Consider the following 23,332-nt stretch of genomic DNA (forward strand, 5'->3'; position numbering starts at 1 on the left):
TCACGCTGACCACCTTTCATCACTCCTTGGCTTTTCAAATGGGGAAACATCCTTTCTCTCAGAATTCTCCACTGCCTCCCACCACAACTTGATCACCACTGATGTTAGGCTCACTGATCTGTCGTTCCCCAGCAACATCAGCCACCTTCCAGTCTTTCAGTACATCACCAATGGCAAAAGATGATGCAAATATCTCTGCCAGGGCCCATACAATTTAGAACCATCATTAATGGAAGCACAAACCCTTATTCATGTATTTTCAAATCCAGGTCCTGTTGTAACAACTCCATCAACCACTGAACCTTCAACATTGATGACAACAGTGCCTTCAACACAGACGCCCACAGTGCCTTCAACACAGACGCCCACAGTGTCTTCAACACAGACGCCATCAATGTCTTCAACAGACGCCACAGTGTCTTCAACACAGACGCCCACAAAATCTTCAACACAGACACCCATAGAATCTTCAACACAGACGCCACAGTGTCTTCAACACAGATGCCCACAAAATCTACAACACAGATGCCCACAGAATCTACAGCACAGACAACAACGGTGCCTTCAACACAGACGCCTACAGAATCTTCAACACAAACTTCCACAGAGCCACCAACAGAGAATCCACCAACCAGTGACTCAAACCTGTATGCAGATGCTGCCACCATCATGAATGCAAAACTTTTCCTCTTCAAGAATGGGTAAATAAATTCCGTTGTAATATCAGTACCATGCACACAATTTTACCCTGTCCGCAGGTTATCTTTAATAATCCTGATGTGCTTTGTTAACTGGTTGCAGAGAGTAAGACCATCCTGCCTTTGCTTCCAGCACTGGATGTCCTGGCTATCCAAGCACCGGGACTCGTTTCCATTGGTTGCAGATGTTGAGGTGACGGCCCACTGCCACAGCTGGTCCCCACAGAATGAACACTGAGCCCCGACCCCCACCCCAACCCTCCTCTTCACCCCACCCCATACTACCCAACCCCCCCTCCTGCCGGGCTGGCCAAGAGCCAGATACGAGTGTTGTCAGGAGAGGAGACAACTTCTGTCTGAGTCCCATTCAAAAAGTGGCACCATTTCCTTTTGAATTTACAACTTGTCCGAAAATTGACAGACTCTCCACTATTTCACTCATTAGCACCACAGCTTAAATATTTACCGCTTAGTTTAACAGGAAAACAATAACAAACTATAGGTTGTTTCGAATTGGAGAATCTGCCGATGTCCATCCCGTGAAAGACACTTGGCCGGGTGGCCCATCAAATATTGATGCTGCCTTTGCTGCAAATGAGAAAAATACAATGATAACTTATTTCTTTCAAGGTTACACAATGCTTTATATTATCAGTAATGTGGCTATTGGTACTCCATGTTACTCATTGCTAATCTGCAAACCATTACCGAACATTAATTGGATACTTGTATGGAGATATCTTATTTATTCTTGTAATCTTTGCAAATCAATTGTAAATATGCAAGTCACATGATTTATTTTTGGCATTATTGCACTTGCTGTAATGCATGTTAGGAATAATAATCCAGAAACCAGTGTACATGCAATATTTTGACAGTCCAGTGCTAGTTTACATACGATTAGTGCACATATCTCATCTAAGTTTTATTACTCCAAGTATTTGTGGAACAAGACAATCAATCCAAATGTACAGTTACGCAACATCTTGATATTATTATAACATGAAACTGAGTGATAAGATGGAACAACCATTTCAAGAATATTTTTAAAAACTAATGTCCCCCTTGTCTTGCAGGATCACAGTATTGGCGCTTCACTGGGAATGTTTCAGATTCAGGAAACCCGCAACCCATCTCTGGTTTTGGTTTTCCAAGCAGTGTTGAGAAAATTGATGCTGCATTGAGTGAAAATGGGAAAATAACAATGTTCTTTGTGGGCAATCAGCTCTGGAGGTCTGAACTTTCTTTGACCTATTTTTCCCATGCCGACCAACATGCCCCATCTACACTAGTCCCACCTGCCTGAGTTTGGCCCATATCCTTTTAAACCTATCCTACCCATCTACCTGTCCAAATATCTTATAAACACTGTGATAATACCTGCCTCAACTACCTCCTCTGGTAGCTCGTTCTATATACCCATCATACTTTGTGTAAAAAAGTTGCCCCTCACGTTCCTATTAAATCTTTCCCCCCCTCACCTTAAACCTTTGTCCTCTGGTTCTTGATTCCCCAACTCTGGATAAAAAAGCTCTGTGCATTTACCTTATCTATACTCTAATGTTCTTATATATTTCCCAGATAATATATTCTATCTATTACTTTCTTGTTTAGGTACAAAAAGGGAAAAGGAATGGACGAGAGGTCCCCAGTCCCAATAAGAGAGGTCTTTATAGAAAATGATACCGTGGATGCTGCGAATATGGATCAACGTAAGTGTGAACTGGATGGAAAAAAATATTTGTTAGTTTCATGAATATTTAATAAAATTAATTTGGAGTTTGCAACTAAGATGCGACAGTGAGATTTGAGATAATATATTTAATTGAGAAGTTTTCACTTGATTAAATCTTTTGGAATTAACAATATCGGGGCAACTTGTGGCATGCAATCGTTTGCAAAGAAATGTGGATCATTTCCATCATGGAGAATTAGGGAAGTCAGAAACCAGCTTTGACTTGCCTTTGCCTCTTTAAATCAAGACTCCATCCCAGCAGCCGAGCCTCACAAAATTGGCTCCATTGTTTCACTCAGTTTCCCTTTTGTCTTCTAGAAGTTATGCCTTTTAGAGTATTGGAGATCATCTAGCATTTATCCATGAGATTTGTGCATTTATCCAGGCTTTAAAATCTGTCGGGAATATGAAGATCGGTATCAGATTTTTGTTTTGCACTTCAAACATTTAAAAGAAACAACAACACACTTTCCGCTTCATATTCAGTAAAACCCATCTATTCTCTTTAAGTTGCAATACGCAATACTTCAGGACTATGTCATCCAAAAGCGATTTAGACTAAATTACATTAGCCATCTATATACTTAAACTCTCGTTTGTTTGTTTGTTTGTTTGTTTGTTCTTGAACTACAGCCAAAATGTACACAATAGCGCAACAATTTTAGGCCCATCTTACTCACTGTCATCCCTTTGGTGTTAATGGAAGAAGTTTCATTGAAATTGATGTTATATTTTTAAAGTTATTCGCATTTTAAAGTTTAAATCTATCTCCCAGGGAGGGAGGGGGGGAGGAGGAGGGTAAGGTGGGTTGAGGGGGGGTGGAGTGGGGGGGAGGGGAAAGGGGGAGGGGAAGGGGGAGGAGGAGGAGGAGGAGGAGGAGGGAGCAGAGAGGCGGGAGAGAGGGGAGGGGGGAAGAGAGGGTGCTGCACCAATGCCAGAGGTATGGGCCCAACGGGTCCACTTGGTCTAGTAATTTCTAAATTCACAGGATCCACAAGGAGTCTTCAACTGCTGTTTTCCTAGCACTGGAGGTGCATCTCTTGGCATTAGCGATAAAGCAAAGCACTTTTGAAGTCTCTCCGTATAAAGTGAAGCTCCAGGAAATAATTTATTGGGCAGTCTCAAACTAATAAAGATTTACATCAGGATGCCATTTAAAAAGCCATGCAGCTCGCAAGGGGACATGTCACAAAACAGCTCCACATTTCTTTGAAAACAGCTTACATGTATATCCGAGCGCTTAGACTGTGCACAAACAAGTAAATATTGCTCTTTGGCAAATTTAACTGTTGCAGAGTTAATCTAGTGAGTGCCTCAATATCACCTCTTCCTTAATATATGGCAGACACTGTGCCCATGAGCGCCCACACTGCCCAGATGACCATCTTACTCCTTTCAGTTTCTGCATCCATGAACAATGATGTAAATGGTCCTAAAGCAATCATAGGCTTGACCTGTGTGTTGGCCTCACAACGGAGGGCTAAAACAATCTATAGCTGTGTGCATGTGAGATACGGATAGATTTCACAGGCGGGAATAGAAGAATGGACACACGTGTGTGTGTGTTTAGTTTGGTTAAGTTTAGTTTAGAGATACAGCACGAAAACAGGCCCATCAGCCCACCAAAGCTGCGCCGACCAGCGATCCTCGAACACTAATGGATGGCACGGTGGGGCAGTGGTAGAGGTAGAGTTGCTGTCTTACAACGCTAGGGACCCAGGTTTCTTCCTGGCTACAGGTGCTTGTCTGTACGGAGTTTGTACGTTCTCCCCGTGACCTGCGTGGGTTTTCTTTGAGAACTCCAGTTTCCTCCCACACTCCAAAGATGCACAATTTTGTAGTTTAATTGGCTTGGTAAAAATGTAAAAGTTGTCCCCCGTGTAAGATAGTGTTAATAAGTGATAGGACCAGAATTAGACCATGCGGCCCATCAAATCTACTCTGCCATTCAATCACAGCTGATCTATCTCTCTCTCCCTCAACCCTTCTCCCCATAACCCCTAACACCCATACTAATCAAGAATCTACAATCTCTGCCTTAAAAATATCCACTGACCTGGCCTCCACATCCTCTGTGGGAATGAATTCCACGGACTCACCACCCTCTGTGTTGGATATGAGTTCTTAAGGCCAAGGTCTAACTATTCACACTAAATCATGGTATATGCAGAATGTCTACTATGTTCTACCTTGGTCCACACTGTAAAGGTCAAAACTACTTGTCCGTGGATTGCTGGTCGGTGCGGACTCTTTGAGCCAAAGGGCCTGTTTCCGCGCTGTATCTCTAAACTAAACTAAACTAAAACTATCCAACACCCTACGGACAATTTACAATTTAATCAAGTCAGTTAACTGACAAACCTGTATGTCTTTGGAGTGTGGGAGGAATCTGGAGTTCCCGGAGAAAACCCATGCAGGTCATGGGGAGAATGTACAAACTCCATACATACAGTGCCTTAATCATGATCGAACCAGGGTCTCTGCCGCCTCGCCACTGTGCGTGTGCGTGAATAAACATCAACATTAAGTAGATTATTATAACATTTCTAATGATGTCATGATTTACTTTCCAACACCAGACATTGGAACGCTTAGGTTTGGATATAGGCTTATTATTGGCATATGAACCCTAGTATAGTTAAGAAAAAAATTCATGCTATTCAATCAAATCAGATAATACTGAACATAGGTACAATCAAGCCAAACTCAAGTATAATGGCTAGGGCAAAGAGAAAGATCAAATAAAATAATGTTTTTGATGAAATAATGTTTTTTTAAATTTATAGACAATTATTATCTCATAAATGGACCTTTTCTGAATGAATACAACAAAAACATTAAATTCATAAGACATAGTGAACCGACAGGATGGCTGGACTGAGCCTGAAGAAATGTGCTGATGCATGGCTGTGCACTGTTTTGTATAAATAATGCTTGACGAAAAAGAAAATATGACCTCAGATATGTTTTAAAATGAACTACTCAAATCATACTTAATTCTTTCACCTAAAATTGACAATATTTTAATAAGTTGATGAATCAGTTGCAATAATAACATTCTGTAATGTGTGATAAGATGATAAATTCTTTGAGCTTCAAAAAACAATCAAGCAATAAAGCATTTTTTTCTACTACAACTACACTTCATGTCATTGCTATATTACACTAAAGGCAGAGAAGACAACTGATCTCATGGTGTTCTGGGCAAAATGTTTCTTGCAGTTTATTTCTAAATGTCATTTATTCGCATCATTATTTTTGGCTTCAACATACACTTACTTGTTAAAGTTTGTTTTTTTCTAGACAGACAACAATGCCACAAAGTTAGTGGTAAAACGGTAAATTTATTACGCCGGGCAGGAGTGGAGAGGTCAGCACTGGGTGTCCAGACACCCACAGAGCTCACCTCGAGTCCCACTCCAGAAAACAAAGGACAAAACGGCTTAGTTATATCTTTATCTTATCAGCAAATGATGGGACACAACTCACATCGTGCCCATACAAGGTAGTAAAGGAAATAAGACCATGTCCATATAAGGTATTAAAAAGTCATCAGTAGGTCAGCTTCTTTTTCATAATAAAGCAATCTCAGCTTATTCTTTTTTTTAGCAAATCCAACTAAAGGTCAGTTTTTTTAATTAAAGTACGTGTCGTACTTCCCAAGGTTCAACATAGCTCACCCCCTTTCTGCTTAGCTAAGCAATTCACAATGTGCAAAGAAGAAGCAGGCATCCATTTTGTGACCTGTTTCTTTTATAATTACGTTAACTCTTTCATTCCCTCCTTTAATCATAACATGATAACATTCACAATCCTCGGTAGACACACAATGATCGCAAACATTTGATGATAAAAATCAGAGCAATGATTAACAGGAAGATAGAGCCATAATGTATCATAGCACCCCAAAGTCCACCAAACCAACTGTACGGCCACCAGTTCCCACTCGCTACACTCTATCCATGCATGGCACTGCCAACCTTGCGGATCTTTTTAATTTATTAGGAAATGTGAGTAGCAAGGTTAGTGATATTAGAAGATTCATTGGGGGAAATAGGTGCAGCACTCTTGTTCTGTCATAGCACAGGTGCCCCCTTTTTCTGCCAAGATAAAGTCTAAGGCCATACGATTTTGTAAAGCCACAGTGCGGATGGCAACCATTTCGGCTGAAAGAGACGTTATGGCCATGTTTGTATCTACTAGGGCACTGGCAGTTGTATTTTCCAATATTTCCATGGCAGAGGCCATATTGATCAACTCCCATAGCTGGGGAAAGCGATCATCCAAAATCTCTGTGCTTCTGAGATACCCCTTGACTCTCAGGACTATTAATGTCATTGTCCTTTTTTTCTTCCATTTACCAATCCTTTTGCAATCAGTTAGGTGTATCCAACGAGGGTGGTCTTCGACCTTCACTGCTGTAGGTGTAGTCAGTCATACTTGGCAGGGCCCATTCTACCATTCTCCTACTTTCTTCCGATCGCAATTTCTTATTAGTATGCAGTCTCCTGGTTGTATGAATTTGCCGTTATGGTCTCTGTGTCTCCAATACCTGTGAATGCAAGACTGACAAGATTCGGCTCAATTGCTGTGCGTACATAATTAACTCTTCACTAAGGGCATGTAGATCAAAACTAACTTCTGTTCTTGCAAACGCACCCCAAGGAGTACTTAGTGGTCGTCCATATATGATCTCAGCAGGTGTTAGTTTAGTAATACTGTGTGGAGTGATTCTCATTCCAAACAGACTGAGGGGAAGAACCTTAATCCAGCTCTGCCCCATTTCTCCCATTAACTTAGTCAATTTGGTCTTGAGTGTCCCATTTGCCCTTTCGACGATACCAGAATCCTGCGGATGGTGAACACAGTGAAATTGGTTCTTGATTTTAAAATGCTGGCATATTTCCTTATTAACAGTGGCTATAAAGTGACGACCATTGTCGGAGCTGATAGTGATTGGCAAACCAAAGCGGGGTATAATTTCTTTTAGCAGCAACGTAACATTTGTTTCTGCTGTGTTATTTGTAGTAGGCAAGGCTTCAATCCATCTACTAAATAAATCAACAATTACTCAACAATATTTATAACACTGTGCATGTGGCATTTCAATAAAATCTATCTGTATGCATTCAAAAGGGCAGGATGGCATTGGAGTGACTCCCTTTGGACCTTTTCTTGCCTTACCAGGATTGCTCCTCTGGCATATCCCACACTCAGAGGCCTGCTTGAATGCCTCTTGCCGAATTTTCAGGTACCACCTTGTTTCTTTGGTCATCCTTACCATTCCCTCCTTTCCAGCATGAGTAAGGGAGTGTATGCAAGTTAACAGTAGAGGTAAAAATGCATCAGGTACACAAACTTGTCCAAGAGGGGTGAGCCAATCACTGGGACAGCCCTCTCGTTTCCAAAGATCTTTTTGAGCGGCAGAGGCGTCTCCCTGCATTAACTTAACTTCACCCATGTCTGGCAGAACCGTTCTGTTTGTCAAAACCCTTTGTTCAGAGGGGACAATATTAAGGGAGTAGGAGGCCAACATGCGGGCAGTGGCATCGACGGGGGCATTTCCTTTAGAAACCTCATCTGAGCCTCCCGTGTGTGTATTACATTTAATAATGGCTAATCGATACGGGAGAGTTAGAGTCTGTAACAAATTGGTCACATAAAGGGAGTTTTTAATCGGAGTGCCGGAAGACGTTTAAAAGCCTCTATGCTGCCAGAGGGCTCCAAAATCATGGGCAATGCCGAAGGCACAATGAGAATTGGTATAGATATTAAGTGTCTTTTGTTGGCCCAGAATGCACGCCCTAGTGAGAGCATAATGTTCTGCCTGCTGGGCGGAGAGAGCGTTTTGGAACCGGCCTTCTTCTATTCTTCTATTCTATTCTATCCTATTCTTCTTCTATTATGGCCCCGTTATCTGCGTAGTCCGAGGTTCGGTGTCCATTTTCGGCAATCAGTGACGATGCATCCACAAACCAATTGCAGTCTTTCTGTTTGAGAGGAATATCCTGTAAGGAGTATCCTGTCAGACTGTGGTTAACAGTTCATTTGCCAATGCACAGTCATGAAGTGGTTCTTTGCGATGTTTGGGTGGTTCTGTAAGAAATGCTGAAGGATTAATGGTGGTGCAATGATAGAAGGTAAGGTACGGGTTGCTCAGGAGGGTAACTTCATAGCGGCCTAATCAGGCTTAAGTCAAATATTTAGTTTGTCCTGTGTTAAGCAGGGCTGCAACACATTGAGTGGTGTATACTGCCACCGGTTGGTGCAGGGTAATATTGCAAGCCACAGCAACAGCTGCATGTAGCCCTGGTAAAATCTGTGTGCCTGGAGGGTAGCCCTGGGCAACAGCGTCTAGACAGACCAAGAAGTAAACAACCAGGCGTCACACATCATCATGATATTGGATAAGCAAATTTTGGATAATACTGACATACGGTTGGAAAGGCCTGTTGTAGAGTGGGCCGCCGATAGCGGGGCGGCCACTAGGGCAGCCTTAAGTTTGGTGAATGCTTCTTCTTGCACGGGCGTTAGGGCAAACTTTCAGGGTGCATTTGCAGATGCCAGGGGGGAGAGTTGCATGGTGTATAAGGCCACATCCGGAATCCATTGCCTGCAGAAGTTAACCAACCCTAAAAAGCCTCTCACAACTCTAAAGTCACTCATTTTGAGTTGTCACTCATCCAAGTGCTGAATAAATAACTGTTCCCAGACACTATCTTCAAGGGCCATTCTGCCCAGCCATGGTTAATTGCAGCTCTGTTCTCACCAGATGTCCATCATGTGACCATTTTCACAGTGTTTCTTTGTTCTTCTGTTCCCAGCGTTTCGCTCTGTCTGTCTCTACCTAGTAGCATCCTTCAAAAGCCTGTCGCTCCATGTAACACCTCAGAGGTTTTGTGTCCCATTAGGTTTTTCCAGCATGCCCCTTCAGTGGGGTCCAGTAAGGATTCAGCCAAGGAGAATACTTATCTCTTATTACCAACATGTCGTGGTTTTCAAGCCATGTATATCCTTACGGTGTCTGGCTGTCTGTTTTCTCTGGCTCAGGGGTTTACCATAGCTCTGATTGGCATTACTCTTTTTGCTGTCTTTCGAGGATGTATTTTAACTCCCTCCGCAACATTTGACTCAATTACTTCTCCTTCCTCCATACATTTCTCGGCCCTTTCTCAGTCTCCTTCTGACTCGACTTCTCTTTCTCTAACTGGGGGAGGTGCTGCAGCCTGGGGTGAGACAGGGTAGAGACCCTGGGCTCCCTGGAGTGGGGGCGCAAAGGGCGGAGGTCTACACCACCCTTGTTCGGCCTCGTCCTCCTCTGTAAACAGGGTCGCTATGCCAGGTCGTTTATGACCTTTTTCAGCGCTTAAGTTTTTCACATTCCATGTTCGCCTTAGTGGCCAGGCTTCATTTCTCAATCTTTTTGTTAATGAAGTAGACAATTGTCGGTAATCTTTACGTTTTTCCGGATACAGATAACACATGTATTGTACCGGAGCTCCCCCATCGCTCTTATCCAGAGCCTGTCCCATTTTTAAGAAATCTTTCACGAATAACATCCGACCTGACCAATCTTATTAAGAAATCTTTCACGGATAACATCCGACCTGACCAATCTTATTTCACTCTCTCCCATTAACACATGTGATGTCTCGCCTTATATAACAAAAATATAAGGTCTTACCTATGTTGTCTGTCTAAAGGTTCTCGGCAGGAACCAGATCGACCTCAGACGAGGGACCACAGTGTTCCCAGGAACTCATTCGGAAGCTCAGACTCAATGGATCCGATAGTGCACTTTTTACTCCACTCCAGGTCCCGGCCAAATTGCAGCCTCTTACTCAGTCGTTGAAGTTGGTACCAGCGATATCCTGCCGACTACGCCAATGTTAAAGTTCATTTTTTCTAGACAGACAACAATGCAACAAAGATAGTGGTAAAATGGTAAATTTATTACACCAGGCAATAGTGGGGAGGTCAGCACTGGTTGGCTTCAGACACCCACAGAGCTCATCTCGTGTCTCACTCTAGAAAACAATGGACATAACGGTTTAGTTATATCTTAATCTTATCAGTGAATGATGTGACACAACTCACATCGTGCCCATACAAGGTAGTAAAGGAAATAAGACCATGTCCATATAAGGTATTAAAAAGTCAAAACCTCAAAATATCTTGCCAAGGCAATATAGTGCCTGCTTTGGTAGACTTGTGCAAGCAACATCCCTGTTGATCCCTGTGGTGCAAGCAACATGGCTTCAGAATCAGATAAGAATGAGTGTCATTTGACCCTCATTTCTGGCTACATTGGTCTGAGGAAACAGATGAGATCTCTTGCAACTGCTTTGAGTCGGAGGACTCGTCCATCTTCAAGGACTCTGTGGCCACCCAAAATGAGTATGCCACTGCTATCACAGACTTCTTCAATAAGTGTGTGGAGCAATTCATGTCAAAGAAGACAATATCAACATTCCCCAACCAGAATCCATGGATGAATTGTGAGGTCCATTCCCAGGTGAAGTGCTAGTATGTAGCATGTAAGTCAAACGATCCCAAGCAATACAAGAAATCTATTTATGATCTTTGCAAGACCATCAAGGATGCCAAAGGGATATTTCAGACTGAGATAGAGTTCCAGTCGAACCACACAGGCACCCGTTGATTGTGGCAAGGCTTGCATGCTAGAACAGGCTACAAAATGAAGTTGGACAATATCTCTGCAGCACCATATCTCTCTCTCATAAGTTTAATGCATTCTATGCTCACTTTGAACAGAAGGTCAGTGGATTGCTTTATCCACCCTGACAGTCACGGGTGGGACGGTATCCATGGCCATTATCACAGATGTGAACCCACCGAAAACAATTGTCCCCTGGGTGCATCCTCAGGAACTGTGTAACCAACTGGCAGGGGTATTGACGCACGTCTTTAACCTCTCCATATTCCATTCTGAGGTTCTAATCTGCTTCAAGAAGATCATTATTTACCCAGAGGTTGCAGGATCAATTTATTCCAAAGAGGTGGAAAGACTCTTAAGGGGAGTAAGAGACACCTGTGGCTGACAAGGGAAGTCAGGGACAGCATAAAAATTAAGGAGAGGAAGTATAACATAGCAAAGAAGAGTGGGAAGACAGAGGATTGGGACTCTTTTAAAGAGCAACAAAAGTTAACTAAAAAGGCAATACGGGGAGAAAAGATGAGGTACGAGGGTAAACTAGCCAATAATATAAAGGAGGATAGCAAAAGTTTTTTTAGGTACGTGAAGAGGAAAAAAATAGTCAAGGCAAATGTGGGTCCCTTGAAGACAGAAACGGGGGAATTTATTATGGGGAACAAAGAAATGGCAGACGAGTTAAACCATTACTTTGGATCTGTCTTCACTGAGGAAGATACACACAATCTCCCAAATGTTCTAGGGGCTGGAGAACCTAGGGTGATGGAGGAACTGAAGGAAATCCACATTAGGCAGGAAATGGTTTTGGGTAGACTGATGGGACTGAAGGCTGATAAATCCCCAGGGCCTGATGGTCTGCATCCCAGGGTACTTAAGGAGGTGGCTCTAGAAATAGTGGAAGCATTGGAGATCATTTTTCAATGTTCTATAGATTCAGGATCAGTTCCTGTGGATTGGAGGATAGCAAATGTTATCCCACTTTTTAAGAAAGGAGGGAGAGAGAAAACGGGTAATTATAGACCAGTTAGTCTGACATCAGTGGTGGGGAAGATGCTGGAGTCAATTATAAAAGACGAAATTGCTGAGCATTTGGATAGCAGTAACGGGATCATTCCGAGTCAGCATTGATTTACGAAGGGGAAATCATGCTTGACAAATCTACTGGAATTTTTTGAGGATATAACTAGGAAAATTGACAGGGGAGAGTCAGTGGATGTGGTGTACCTTGACTTTCAGAAAGCCTTCGACAAGGTCCCACATAGGAGATTAGTGGGCAAAATTAGGGCACATGGTATTGGGGGTAGGGTACTGACATGGATAGAAAATTGGTTGACAGACAGAAAGCAAAGAGTGGGGATAAATGGGGCCCTTTCGGAATGGCAGGCAGTGACCAGTGGGGTACCGCAAGGTTCGGTGCTGGGACCCCAGCTATTTACAATATACATTAATGACTTAGACGAAGGGATTAAAAGTACCATTAGCAAATTTGCAGATGATACTAAGCTGGGGGGTAGTGTGAATTGTGAGGAAGATGCAATAAGGAACCACAGTAAAAGTGAATCAACTCTCATCGCAGAATAATTTAGATTTGTCTCCTCTGACTGAGAATCTAGAACCACAGGTCATAGTCTCGCAATAAACAATTTAAGACTGAGAATATGGTGAATCTTTGGGATTTTCCTCTGAGAGAACAGTGGAGGCTCTGTTGTTGAGTTAATTCAAAATAGAGATGGATAGATTTCTGGACATGAGGAAATCGATGTGTGGACAGTGCAGAGAAATGGCAAGGACATAGATGTTGATCTTGATGTAGGGCATAGCAGGCTCGAAGGGCGAAACAAGGAGGAGGAATGTTGGAGATGGTAGAAGTGGTCGTCACTGGGAAGTGACAACTCTTTACCCGAGAAAATGGGCAGGAGACGGTGGCGAAGGAAGAGGAGCTCTATAGCATGTCGGGCCCGGAACCTGTTGAGCTGTGGGCATGGGAATACAAAGATAAGGTCTCTGTTGGGGACTGAAAGAAATCTCGGGTTCTAGAAAATCACATCAGAAAAACAATTGAGTTAATGGGGAAGAAGATTGTGTTTAGTTGGTCTTCTTCAATTTCCTGTATACTCATGTCAAGAGAAGTTTGTTGAAAGGATATTGTATATTGAAATGTGCAATTTGTTTTGTAAGTCTTCCTCAGGTTATCCTACTGCCAGTTTACCGGTAGTTAAACCAGAATAGGGAGTCAGAAGGAAGAAAATAAATATTACTGCATCAAGATGAACAATGCATGTTTCATAGGTGTACTCTGGTAACAGGGAACATCACTGGGACACTCCAAATTGTGTCACTCTGTGCAATTGCTGTGTGTTTGTTCCTTATGAGTGAAAAAGCCATTTTGAAGCTCACACTTGTAATTTCCGATTTCAGTTGAGAATCAGGATCTCATTAACTGCATAGTGCAGGAAATCACTGGATGTGCATCTGATGCCGGTAAATGTAAGATAAGCCTGGGTGGATCACAACCAGAGGGGCTCCGACCAATTTAGCAATTTAGCAGCATTCCAATAGAAAATGGTTGTTCACACAGTGGGCAAATACCAAAGAAAATTGGTTTTAATAATAGTAATAATAATAATATATTTCCTTTATTTGTCCCACACCGGGGAAACTTGCAGTGTTTCTGTAAACAGCAGCAAAATGGATAGCAAGAGACATTCATTCATATCATATATATACAGCCGGAAACAGGCCTTTTCGGCCCTCCAAGTCCGTGCCGCCCAGTGATCCCCGTAGATTAACACTATCCTACACCCACTAGGGACAATTTTTACATTTACCCGGCCAATTAACCTACACACCTGTACGTCTTTGGAGTGTGGGAGGAAACCGAAGATCTCGGAGAAAACCCACGCAGGTCACGGGGAGAACGTACAAACTCCTTACAGTGCAGCACCCGTAGTCAGGATCGAACCTGAGTCTCCGGCGCTGCATTCGCTGTAAAGCAGCAACTCTACTGCTGCGCTACCGTGCCGCCCTAATAAATTATAAATAAAAATAAAGATAAGGATAATTGTCATAATTTACAATGTTTTTTTTTTACTGTTACCCTTGACTGGTCCGTTGACTGGTCTGCGGGGAGTAGCGTTGGTGTGCCGTCTCACAGCAGCGGAAAGGAAGGACCTCCTATATCTCTCCTTCACACACTTGGGGTGAAGGAGTCTGTCACTGAAGGAGCTACTCAGTGCAGTGACAGTGTCCTGCATGGGGTGGGAGTCGTTGTCCAGCAGCGATGTTATCTTTGCCATCATCCTCCTCTCTCCCACTGCCTGTACTGAGTCAAGGGGGCAACCCAAGACAGAGCTGGCCTTCCTGACCAGCTTGTCAAGTCTCTTCCCCTCCGCTGCTGAGATGCTGCTGCTCCAGCAGACCACTCCATAGAAAATGGCTGATGCCATCACAGTGTTGTAGAAGGTCCTTAGGAGTGCCCCCTGCACTTCAAAGGACCTGAGTCTCCTCTGCAGGTAAAGTCTGCTCTGGCCCTTTTTGTACAGTGCATTGATATTTTCGGTTCAGTCAAGTTTATTGTTAAGGTAAGCACCCAGGTACTAAAAGAGTCCACCCTCCCGATGTCCATTCCCTGGATGTTCACCGGTGTCGGGGGGACATGGCTGCGTCTGCGGAAATCCACCACCATCTCCCTGGTTTTCCCCGCGTTGATCCGGAGGCAGTTCCGCTGGCACCAGTCCACAAAGTCCCTGGTCAGTTCTTTGTACGCCCTGTCATCATCGTCTGTGATGAGGCCAAGGATGGCAGAATCGTCAGAGAACTTCTGTAGATAGCAGTTTGCTGAGCTGTGCCTGAAGTCCACAGTGTATAGGGTGAACAGGACAGGAGCTAGCACTGTTCCCTGCGGAAGCCCTGTGCTGCAGACCACCCTGTCCGAAACATAGTCCTTTGTCCTCACATACTGTGGTGGGTTGGTGAGGTAATCCAGAATCCAGGATGTGAGGTGGTGGTCCACTCCTGCATGCTCCCGCTTGCCCCCAGAAGCCCAGGCTGGATGGTATTGAATGCACTGGAGAAATCAAAGAACATGATTCTCACAGTGCTACCAGGCTTCTCCAGGTGCGAAAGAGATCTGTGTCGTAGGTAGATGATGATGGAAAGTGAAAGGACACTGGGGCAGCTGCTAGAGTTGCTGCCTCACAGCACCAGAGACCTCTTAATTATCAACTATAGATCCGCCTTCAACGCCATCATCCCATTTAAACACATCTCCAAATTCCTGGACCCAGAAATCAGTACTCCTGTCTGCCACTGGATCCTTGACTTTCTGACTCACAGATCACAAGCAGTGAGGATAGGTGACAACAACTTATCCACAATAATTCTCAACACTGGTGATCCGCAAGGTTGCATTCTCAGTCCCCTACTTTATTCCCCATACACTCACAACCGTATGGCCAAATTCGACTCTAATTCCATCTACAAGTTTGCAGATAACACCATTCTGGTGGGCCGGTTCACAAACAATAATGAGGCAGAATGCAGGAAGGAGATAGAGAACTTACTGGCATGATGCCCAGGACAATACCCTCCCCCCTCAATGTCAGCAAGATGATTGAGTTATTGATCAGGAAGCATGATGGAGTGCATGCTTCAATCGGCATCAATAGTATGGAAATGGAAATGGTTGAGAGCTTCAAGTTCCTTAGCGTAAATATTACAAATGATCTGTCATGGATGAACCACGTTGCGACAGCCAAGAAAGCACACCCACACCTCTACTTCCTGAGGAGACTGAAGAAATTCAACCTCTCCAGTGACTCTTACAACTTAAACAGATGCACCATAGAAAGCATATTGTTGGGATGCATCACAGCTTGTTTTTGGGACTGCTCTGCCCAAGTCAGTCCCAAAAAATGCAGAGAGTTGTAGATGTAGCCCAGTCCATCACATAGACCAGACTCCTCACCACTGACTGCATTTGCAATTCGTGCCACCTTGGAAAAGCAGCTAACATAATCAAAGACGTCCCATCTCGGTCATTCCTTCGTCTTTCTGCTCCTGTCTGGCAGAAGGTGTAGACGCTTGAAAATGTACACCAGACTCCAAATTAGAACACATGGTAATGGGGGTAGGGTACGGACATAGACAATTGGTTGGCAGACAGGAAACAAAGAGTAGGGATTAACGGGTCCCTTTCAGAATGGTAGGCAGTGACTAGTGGGGTACAGCAAGGCTTGGTGCTGGGACCGCAGCTATTTGCAATATACATTAATGATTCAGATGAAGGGATTAAAAGTGACATTAGCAAATTTGCAGATGACGCAAAGCAGGGTAGCAGAGTGAACTGTGAAGAGGATGCTATGAGGATGCAGGGTAACTTGGACAGGCTGGGCGAGTGGGCAGATGCATGGCAGATGCAGTTTAATGTGGATAAATGTGAGGTTATCCAATTTGTTAGCAAGAACAGGAAGGCAGATTATTATCTGAATGGTGTCAAGTTAGGAAAAGGGGAAGAACACCGAGCTCTGGATGCTCTTGTACATCAGTCACTGAAAGTAAGCATGCAGGTGCAGCTCAGTTTTTGTTCTTCCACCATACTAGGATTAGTGTAGATAGTCTTCAATGTCAGTGTGGAAGAGCTAGGCCAAAGAGCCCATTTCTGTCCGATACAACACTATGAATGTCTATGGCTCTATGATTCTGAGACAGATTAGAGAGGATATGTTTAAAAATTATTAATGCGATGATACCTTGTTATAATGACGTTTAATTTAGTTTTATTAGGTTATCAGATGTAATAATAATCTAAAAACATTAAAAAAATAATAGAAGAATTGAAAAGTAATAGAATTGAAATAAATCTTTTCCTGTCCCTATAAGCTTCCTCCTGGGAAATTGCACAACATTACCCAGTTATTACCCAGTTAGTAAAGTTTAACTCCCACAGAGACCCAATTAACTGAGGTTTGGCACCCACCTCTCAGGTATTTAAATAATTTCACATTCACCTGAGCTAACCTCTGGGGTCAGAATGCCTTTGAGTTTCCTGTTACAAAAATGTAAACGGTGGCTTACGTCTCAGAATTTGTGTTTAATCTTTGGTTCATGGAGCACATCGGAGAATATTTTGCAGAAGAGGGACACTCTCAACAGATTCAGATTTCAGAAGTACCCTCTGAGAGCACAACCTGAAAAAAAAGCTCACAGGGGCAACAGTGTAAGAGGCGACCGTGGCCGACAAGGGAATTCAAGGAGAGTATAAAAATAAAAGAGAAGTATAACATAGCAAAAATGAGCGGGAAGCCGGAGGATTGGGTAACTTTTAAAGAACAACAAAAGATAACTAAAAAGGCAATAAAGGGAGAAAAGTTGAGGTACAAAGGTAAGCTAGCCAAGAATATAAAGGAGGATAGTAAAAGCTTCTTTAGGTATGTGAAAAGCAGAAAATTACTTAAGACAAATGTGGGTCCCTTGCAGACAGAAACAGGTGAATTCATTATGGGGAACAAGGAAAGGGTGGACGAGTTGAAAAGGTACTTTGGATCTGTCTTCATTAAGGAAGACATAAACAATCTCCCAGATGTATTAGTGGCCAGAGGACCAAGGGTGATGGAGGAATTGAAGGAAATTCATATTAGGCAGGAAATGGTGTTGGACAGACCCTCATAGGAGATTAGTAGGCAAAATTAGAACACATGGTAATGGGGGTAGGGTACCTACATAGAAAATTGGGTGGCAGATAGGAAAAACAAAGAGTAGGGATTAACAAATCCCTTTCAGAATGGTAGGCAGTGACTAGTGGGGTACAGCAAAGCTTGGTGCTGGGACTGCAGCTATTTGCAAGATACATTCATGATTCAGATGAAGGGGTTAAAAGTGACATTAGCAAATTTGCAGATGACACAAAGCTGGGTAGCAGTGTGAACTGTGAAGAGGATGCTATGAGGATGCAGGGTAAATTGGACAGGCTGGGCGAGTGGGCAGATGCATGGGAGATGCAGTTTAATGTGGATAAATGTGAGGTTATCCACTTTGGTAGCAAGAACAGCAAAGCAGCTTATTATCTGAATGGTGTCAAGTTAGGAAAAGGGGAAGAACAATGAGATCTGGATGTTCTTGTACATCAGTCACTCAAAGTAAGCATGCAGCAGGCAGTGAAGAAAGCTAATGGCATGCTGTCCTTCATAACAAGAGGAGTTGAGTATAGGAGCAAAGAGAGCCTTCTGCAGTTGTACAGGGCCCTGGTGAGACCAAACCTGGAGTATTGTGTGCAGTTTTGGTCTCCAAATTGATTATCTTTCTGGGCAGACCCAGTGAATCCCTCCTTGATGATATGCATCCAAACTGATGCTCTTGGCTCTGTCAATTATTGCAACATGCTCTAGAGCATTGTGAACCATTATCCAAGCTCCCGGTTTACATATTGAGGAAACAAGTCATATGATTCAGCTGGTATGGTACATGGAGAGCAATTCCTATAACATATGGTACCCGATTGTCCTGGAATTCCTGATCCACTTGACTAGATCTAGTCAGCGATCACAGGATGCAGGTTGCATATTCCCACTCCGCTGCCTCAGTTTTGTCGATATCCAAGTGGATACTCGGTAGTTGATTAACTGTAGAATGCCACCTGTACCTGGTACATCGGCCATTGAAATAGACATCAGACACCTGTTCCCTATGCTCTCCCTGAGAAACCTTACTCACTCTGCCTATCATTCTATTTATTGACCCTCAGGTAGCTTGAGTATTTTAACTTCTTTAAGAAATTCTAGCTTCCTCCCCTGCCTTAATTGGTTGTTTCAGTATCTTTAAATCCCGTTACTGCCCCTTCTGTATCTTCTCTCTCAGCTGTTCTATTGGTTCACTAAGTCCTGATACATCTATTATATGAACTGTGGATATCCCTGCAGCATATCCTGATGCCACTATCTCTACAAATCCTCTTCAGGTTCTATGTGGTTTTTTAGCCCTTTTCCAAATAACTGTAACATTCACAGATATTAAAATCATTCTTTATAGGTGTAGAGCATCATGTTGGATGTCCAACCCAATAAATTAGGCATCATCTGAATGTGATGGCAATGGGGAGCAAAGGTTATATTTTCATCGGGTCAACACTAACCTGTGACCATCCACCACCTTAATATCCTCATGACAGCAGGCAGATTGGCAGTAGTGGTGGTTACAGATGGATAAGTTTGAAACCCAATTAATGGTTCAATGTCCAATTGTTCTTTATTATCACACAAACACTGCAACCGTGAAATTCTTTTTGCATAGCTCACACATGCACAAGTCACTATATTTTGGCACCATTTACAAAACGGCCAAAGTCCATCCTCAAGCTGGATGTACTGGAGCTCCCCCGATCCAGGCATGCCCCAGGCTGTTGCAGGGCCTCCTCCATTGCCCCACCTAAGTAATATTTCTTCAACTAGGATCCATGGCATGGTTTTAGCCATACAGCCTCGGTGTGGGAATGACTCTAACCAGTGGGTGAAGTGGACAATGAGTATTAAAAAGAACACGTTATTTGGAGACTGGGTTAAGGATCAAGTAAAATCTATCTGTGTATGTTTGTCAGCAACAGCACACTCTCTCATTTTGTTTATCGACTATTTCACACCACTACCTTCCCTGCTTCTAGGAGTTACATTATACTGCCGGAGAATATAAAACTGTAGTCTTTAACAGTGTGATTGGTTCTGACACTTTTATTGCCCATGTCACAAAGTCGAGTTCTAGATCAGCCCAGCTACCAATTGGCTTTAATCAGTTGAAGAGTGCACAACTGGCCTCATTGTGTCTCCATGCTTTTGTGTTACAACTACAGTTTGAAAAGTCCGGGAGCAGAGCAAGGACGCCCGTTGGCTGAGCAGAAAAGTAAGTGCTAATTACAGTTGAACAGGCAGTTTAAAAAGAGCGCCAAAAGGAAGCTAGTAGTCAATTTGAAAAGTCCGGGAGCAGAGCAAGGACGCCCGTTGGCTGAGAAGAAAAGTAAGTGCTAATTTAAGTGAGAAGTCAGGTAAATTGGACAATCAGGTAATTTAATTGGTGATATAAGCAAGACTTGCAAAAGGGTGCAGCCCTGTTCAGGTGCAGCCCAGCGAGGGAAGTGCCCAGTGAGAAAAGTGCGAGTCTTTGGTGCCCAGTGAGAAAAGTGCGAGTCTTTGGTGCCCAGTGAGAAAAGTGCGAGTCTTTGGCTGCGAGCTTTCGGCGAGGAGGCTGAGGTGAGGAGGATACAATTGTTTTAAGCCAGAGCTGGTTATAGGCACAAGGTGATGGCGGAAAAGTTGGCGCAGTGTGTTTCCTGCAGGATGTGGGAAGACAGGGACGTCGCTGGAGCTTCTGGGAGCTACACCTGCAAGAACTGTGTCCAGGTGCAGCTCCTGAAGGGACGTGTGGTGGAGTTGGAGAGGCAGTTGGATGACCTCAGGGCCATCCGGGAATGCGAGAGTTTCCTCGACAGGACCTATTGTGAGGCTGTCACGCCAAGGGTCCAGGTCGAGCGAAGGTGGGAGACTGTTTCAGGGGGGAGTGGACGTGGACTACAGGAGACCCCAGTGGCTGTGCCTATTGCAAATAGGTATACCCTCTTGGGAACTGTCGGGGCAGAAGACGTTTCCAGTCCGAGTGGCGGACCTGTTGGCAAGGATACTCGACGGGGGAGACCGAAGTCTGGAAGAGCCGTAGTGGTCGGTGACTCCATAGTCCGAGGGACGGACAGAAGATTCTGTGGCAGCAGGAGGGACTAGAGGATGGTCTGTTGCCTCCCTGGTGCCAGGGTTCAACACATCACGGACCGGCTTCAGAAAATCCTGGTGAGGGAAGGCGATCAACCTGAAGTCGTTATGCACGTGGGCACGAATGACGTCGGGCGGAAGAGGAAGGAGGTGCTACAGCGGGAGTTTAGAGAGTTGGGGAAAACACTGAGAAGTAGGACGTCGAAGGTGGTTATCTCTGGACTGCTACCGGTACCTCGTGCTGGTGAGGCCAGGAACAGAGAGATAGAGGGTATGAATTTATGGCTGAGGGACTGGTGCAGAGAGCAGGGATTTAGATTTCTGGACCACTGGGATCTCTTCTGGGCTAGGGGTGACTTGTACAAAAGGGACGGGTTGCATCTTAACAGCAGGGGGACAAACATTCTGGCAGGCAGGTTTGCTAGTGTGACACCTGTGGCTTTAAACTAAGTAGTGGGGGGGAGGGGTTAACAAATTGTGAATATGAAGATGAGGTAAAAGGGAATACAGGAGATATTGCAAAAGACTCTCGGAAGAATGGGAACAGAAGTTCTAGAGGGGAAAAGAAATTAAGGGCAGGGCCAATTGTGAACGATGTGAGAGGGGAGGTAAATACAGAAGTTAAAGTGTTGTACTTAAATGCGCGTAGTATAAAAAATAAAGTGGATGAGCTTGAGGCTCAGTTAGTCATGGGCAAGTATGATGTTGTAGGGATCACTGAGACATGGCTACAAGAGGACCAGGGCTGGGAACTGAATATTCAGGGGTACACAACGTATAGAAAAGACAGACAGGTGGGCAGAGGGGGTGGGGTTGCTCTGATGGTAAGGAATGATATTCATTCCCTTGCAAGGGGTGACATAGAATCAGGAGATGTTGAATCAGTATGGATAGAAATGAGAAATTGTAAGGGTAAAAAGACCCTAATGGGAGTTATCTATAGGCCCCCAAACAGTAGCCTCGACATAGGGTGCAAGTTGAATCAGGAGATAAAATTGGCGTGTCAAAAATGTAATGCTACGGTGGTTATGGGAGATTTCAACATGCAGGTAGACTGGGAAAATCAGGTTGGAAATGGACCCCAGGAAAGAGAGTTTGTAGAGTGCCTTCGAGATGGATTTTTAGAACAGCTTGTACTGGAGCCTACCAGGGAGAAGGCAATTCTGGATTTAGTGTTGTGTAATGATCCTGATCTGATAAGGGGACTAGAGGTAAAAGAGCCATTAGGAGGCAGTGATCACAACATGATAAGTTTTACTCTGCAAATGGAAAGGCAGAAGGGAAAATCGGAAGTGTCGGTATTACAGTATAGCAAAGGGGATTACAGAGGCATGAGGCAGGAGCTGGCCAAAATTGATTGGAAGGAGGCCCGAGCAGGGAAGATGGTAGAACAGCAATGGCAGGTATTCCTGGGAATAATGCAGAGGTTGCAGGATCAATTTATTCCAAAGAGGTGGAAAGACTCTAAGGGGAGTAAGAGACACCTGTGGCTGACGAGGGAAGTCAGGGACAGCATAAAAATTAAGGAGAGGAAGTATAACATAGCAAAGAAGAGTGGGAAGACAGAGGATTGGGACTCTTTTAAAGAGCAACAAAAGTTAACTAAAAAGGCAATACGGGGAGAAAAGATGAGGTACGAGGGTAAACTAGCCAATAATATAAAGGAGGATAGCAAAAGTTTTTTTAGGTATGTGAAGAGGAAAAAAATAGTCAAGGCAAATGTGGGTCCCTTGAAGACAGAAGCAGGGGAATTTATTATGGGGAACAAAGAAATGGCAGACGAGTTAAACCGTTACTTTGGATCTGTCTTCACTGAGGAAGATACACACAATCTCCCAAATGTTCTAGAGGCCGGAGAACCTAGGGTGATGGAGGAACTGAAGGAAATCCACATTAGGCAGGAAATGGTTTTGGGTAGACTGATGGGACTGAAGGCTGATAAATCCCCAGGGCCTGATGGTCTGCATCCCAGAGTACTTAAGGAGGTGGCTCTAGAAATAGTGGAAGCATTGGAGATCGTTTTTCAATGTTCTATAGATTCAGGATCAGTTCCTGTGGATTGGAGGATAGCAAATGTTATCCCACTTTTTAAGAAAGGAGGGAGAGAGAAAACGGGTAATTATAGACCAGTTAGTCTGACATCAGTGGTGGGGAAGATGCTGGAGTCAATTATAAAAGACGAAATTGCTGAGCATTTGGATAGCAGTAACGGGATCATTCCGAGTCAGCATGGATTTACGAAGGGGAAATCATGCTTGACAAATCTACTGGAATTTTTTGAGGATGTAACTAGGAAAATTGACAAGGGAGAGTCAGTGGATGTGGTGTACCTCGACTTTCAGAAAGCCTTCGACAAGGTCCCACATAGGAGATTAGTTGGCAAAATTAGGACACATGGTATTGGGGGTAGGGTACTGACATGGATAGAAAATTGGTTGACAGACAGAAAGCAAAGAGTGGGGATAAATGGGTCCCT

At 43.8% G+C, this 23,332-nt stretch overlaps 1 protein-coding gene across 1 annotated transcript in view; it reads left to right on the top strand.

Moving 5' to 3' along the window:
• The first annotated feature begins 501 nt into the window (after positions 1-501).
• The window catches only part of LOC144595642 (matrix metalloproteinase-20-like), a 44,493-nt gene continuing 21,662 nt past the window's right edge, over positions 502-23,332 (top strand). The window contains exons 1-3 of the mRNA XM_078403219.1: positions 502-701; positions 1,201-1,328; positions 1,775-1,931. Coding sequence (XP_078259345.1) covers positions 502-701; positions 1,201-1,328; positions 1,775-1,931 — 485 coding nt within the window. The remainder of the gene's footprint in view (positions 702-1,200; positions 1,329-1,774; positions 1,932-23,332) is intronic.

Source organism: Rhinoraja longicauda, chromosome 7 (genome assembly GCF_053455715.1).
Source record: "Rhinoraja longicauda isolate Sanriku21f chromosome 7, sRhiLon1.1, whole genome shotgun sequence".
Classification (NCBI taxonomy): domain Eukaryota; kingdom Metazoa; phylum Chordata; class Chondrichthyes; order Rajiformes; family Arhynchobatidae; genus Rhinoraja; species Rhinoraja longicauda.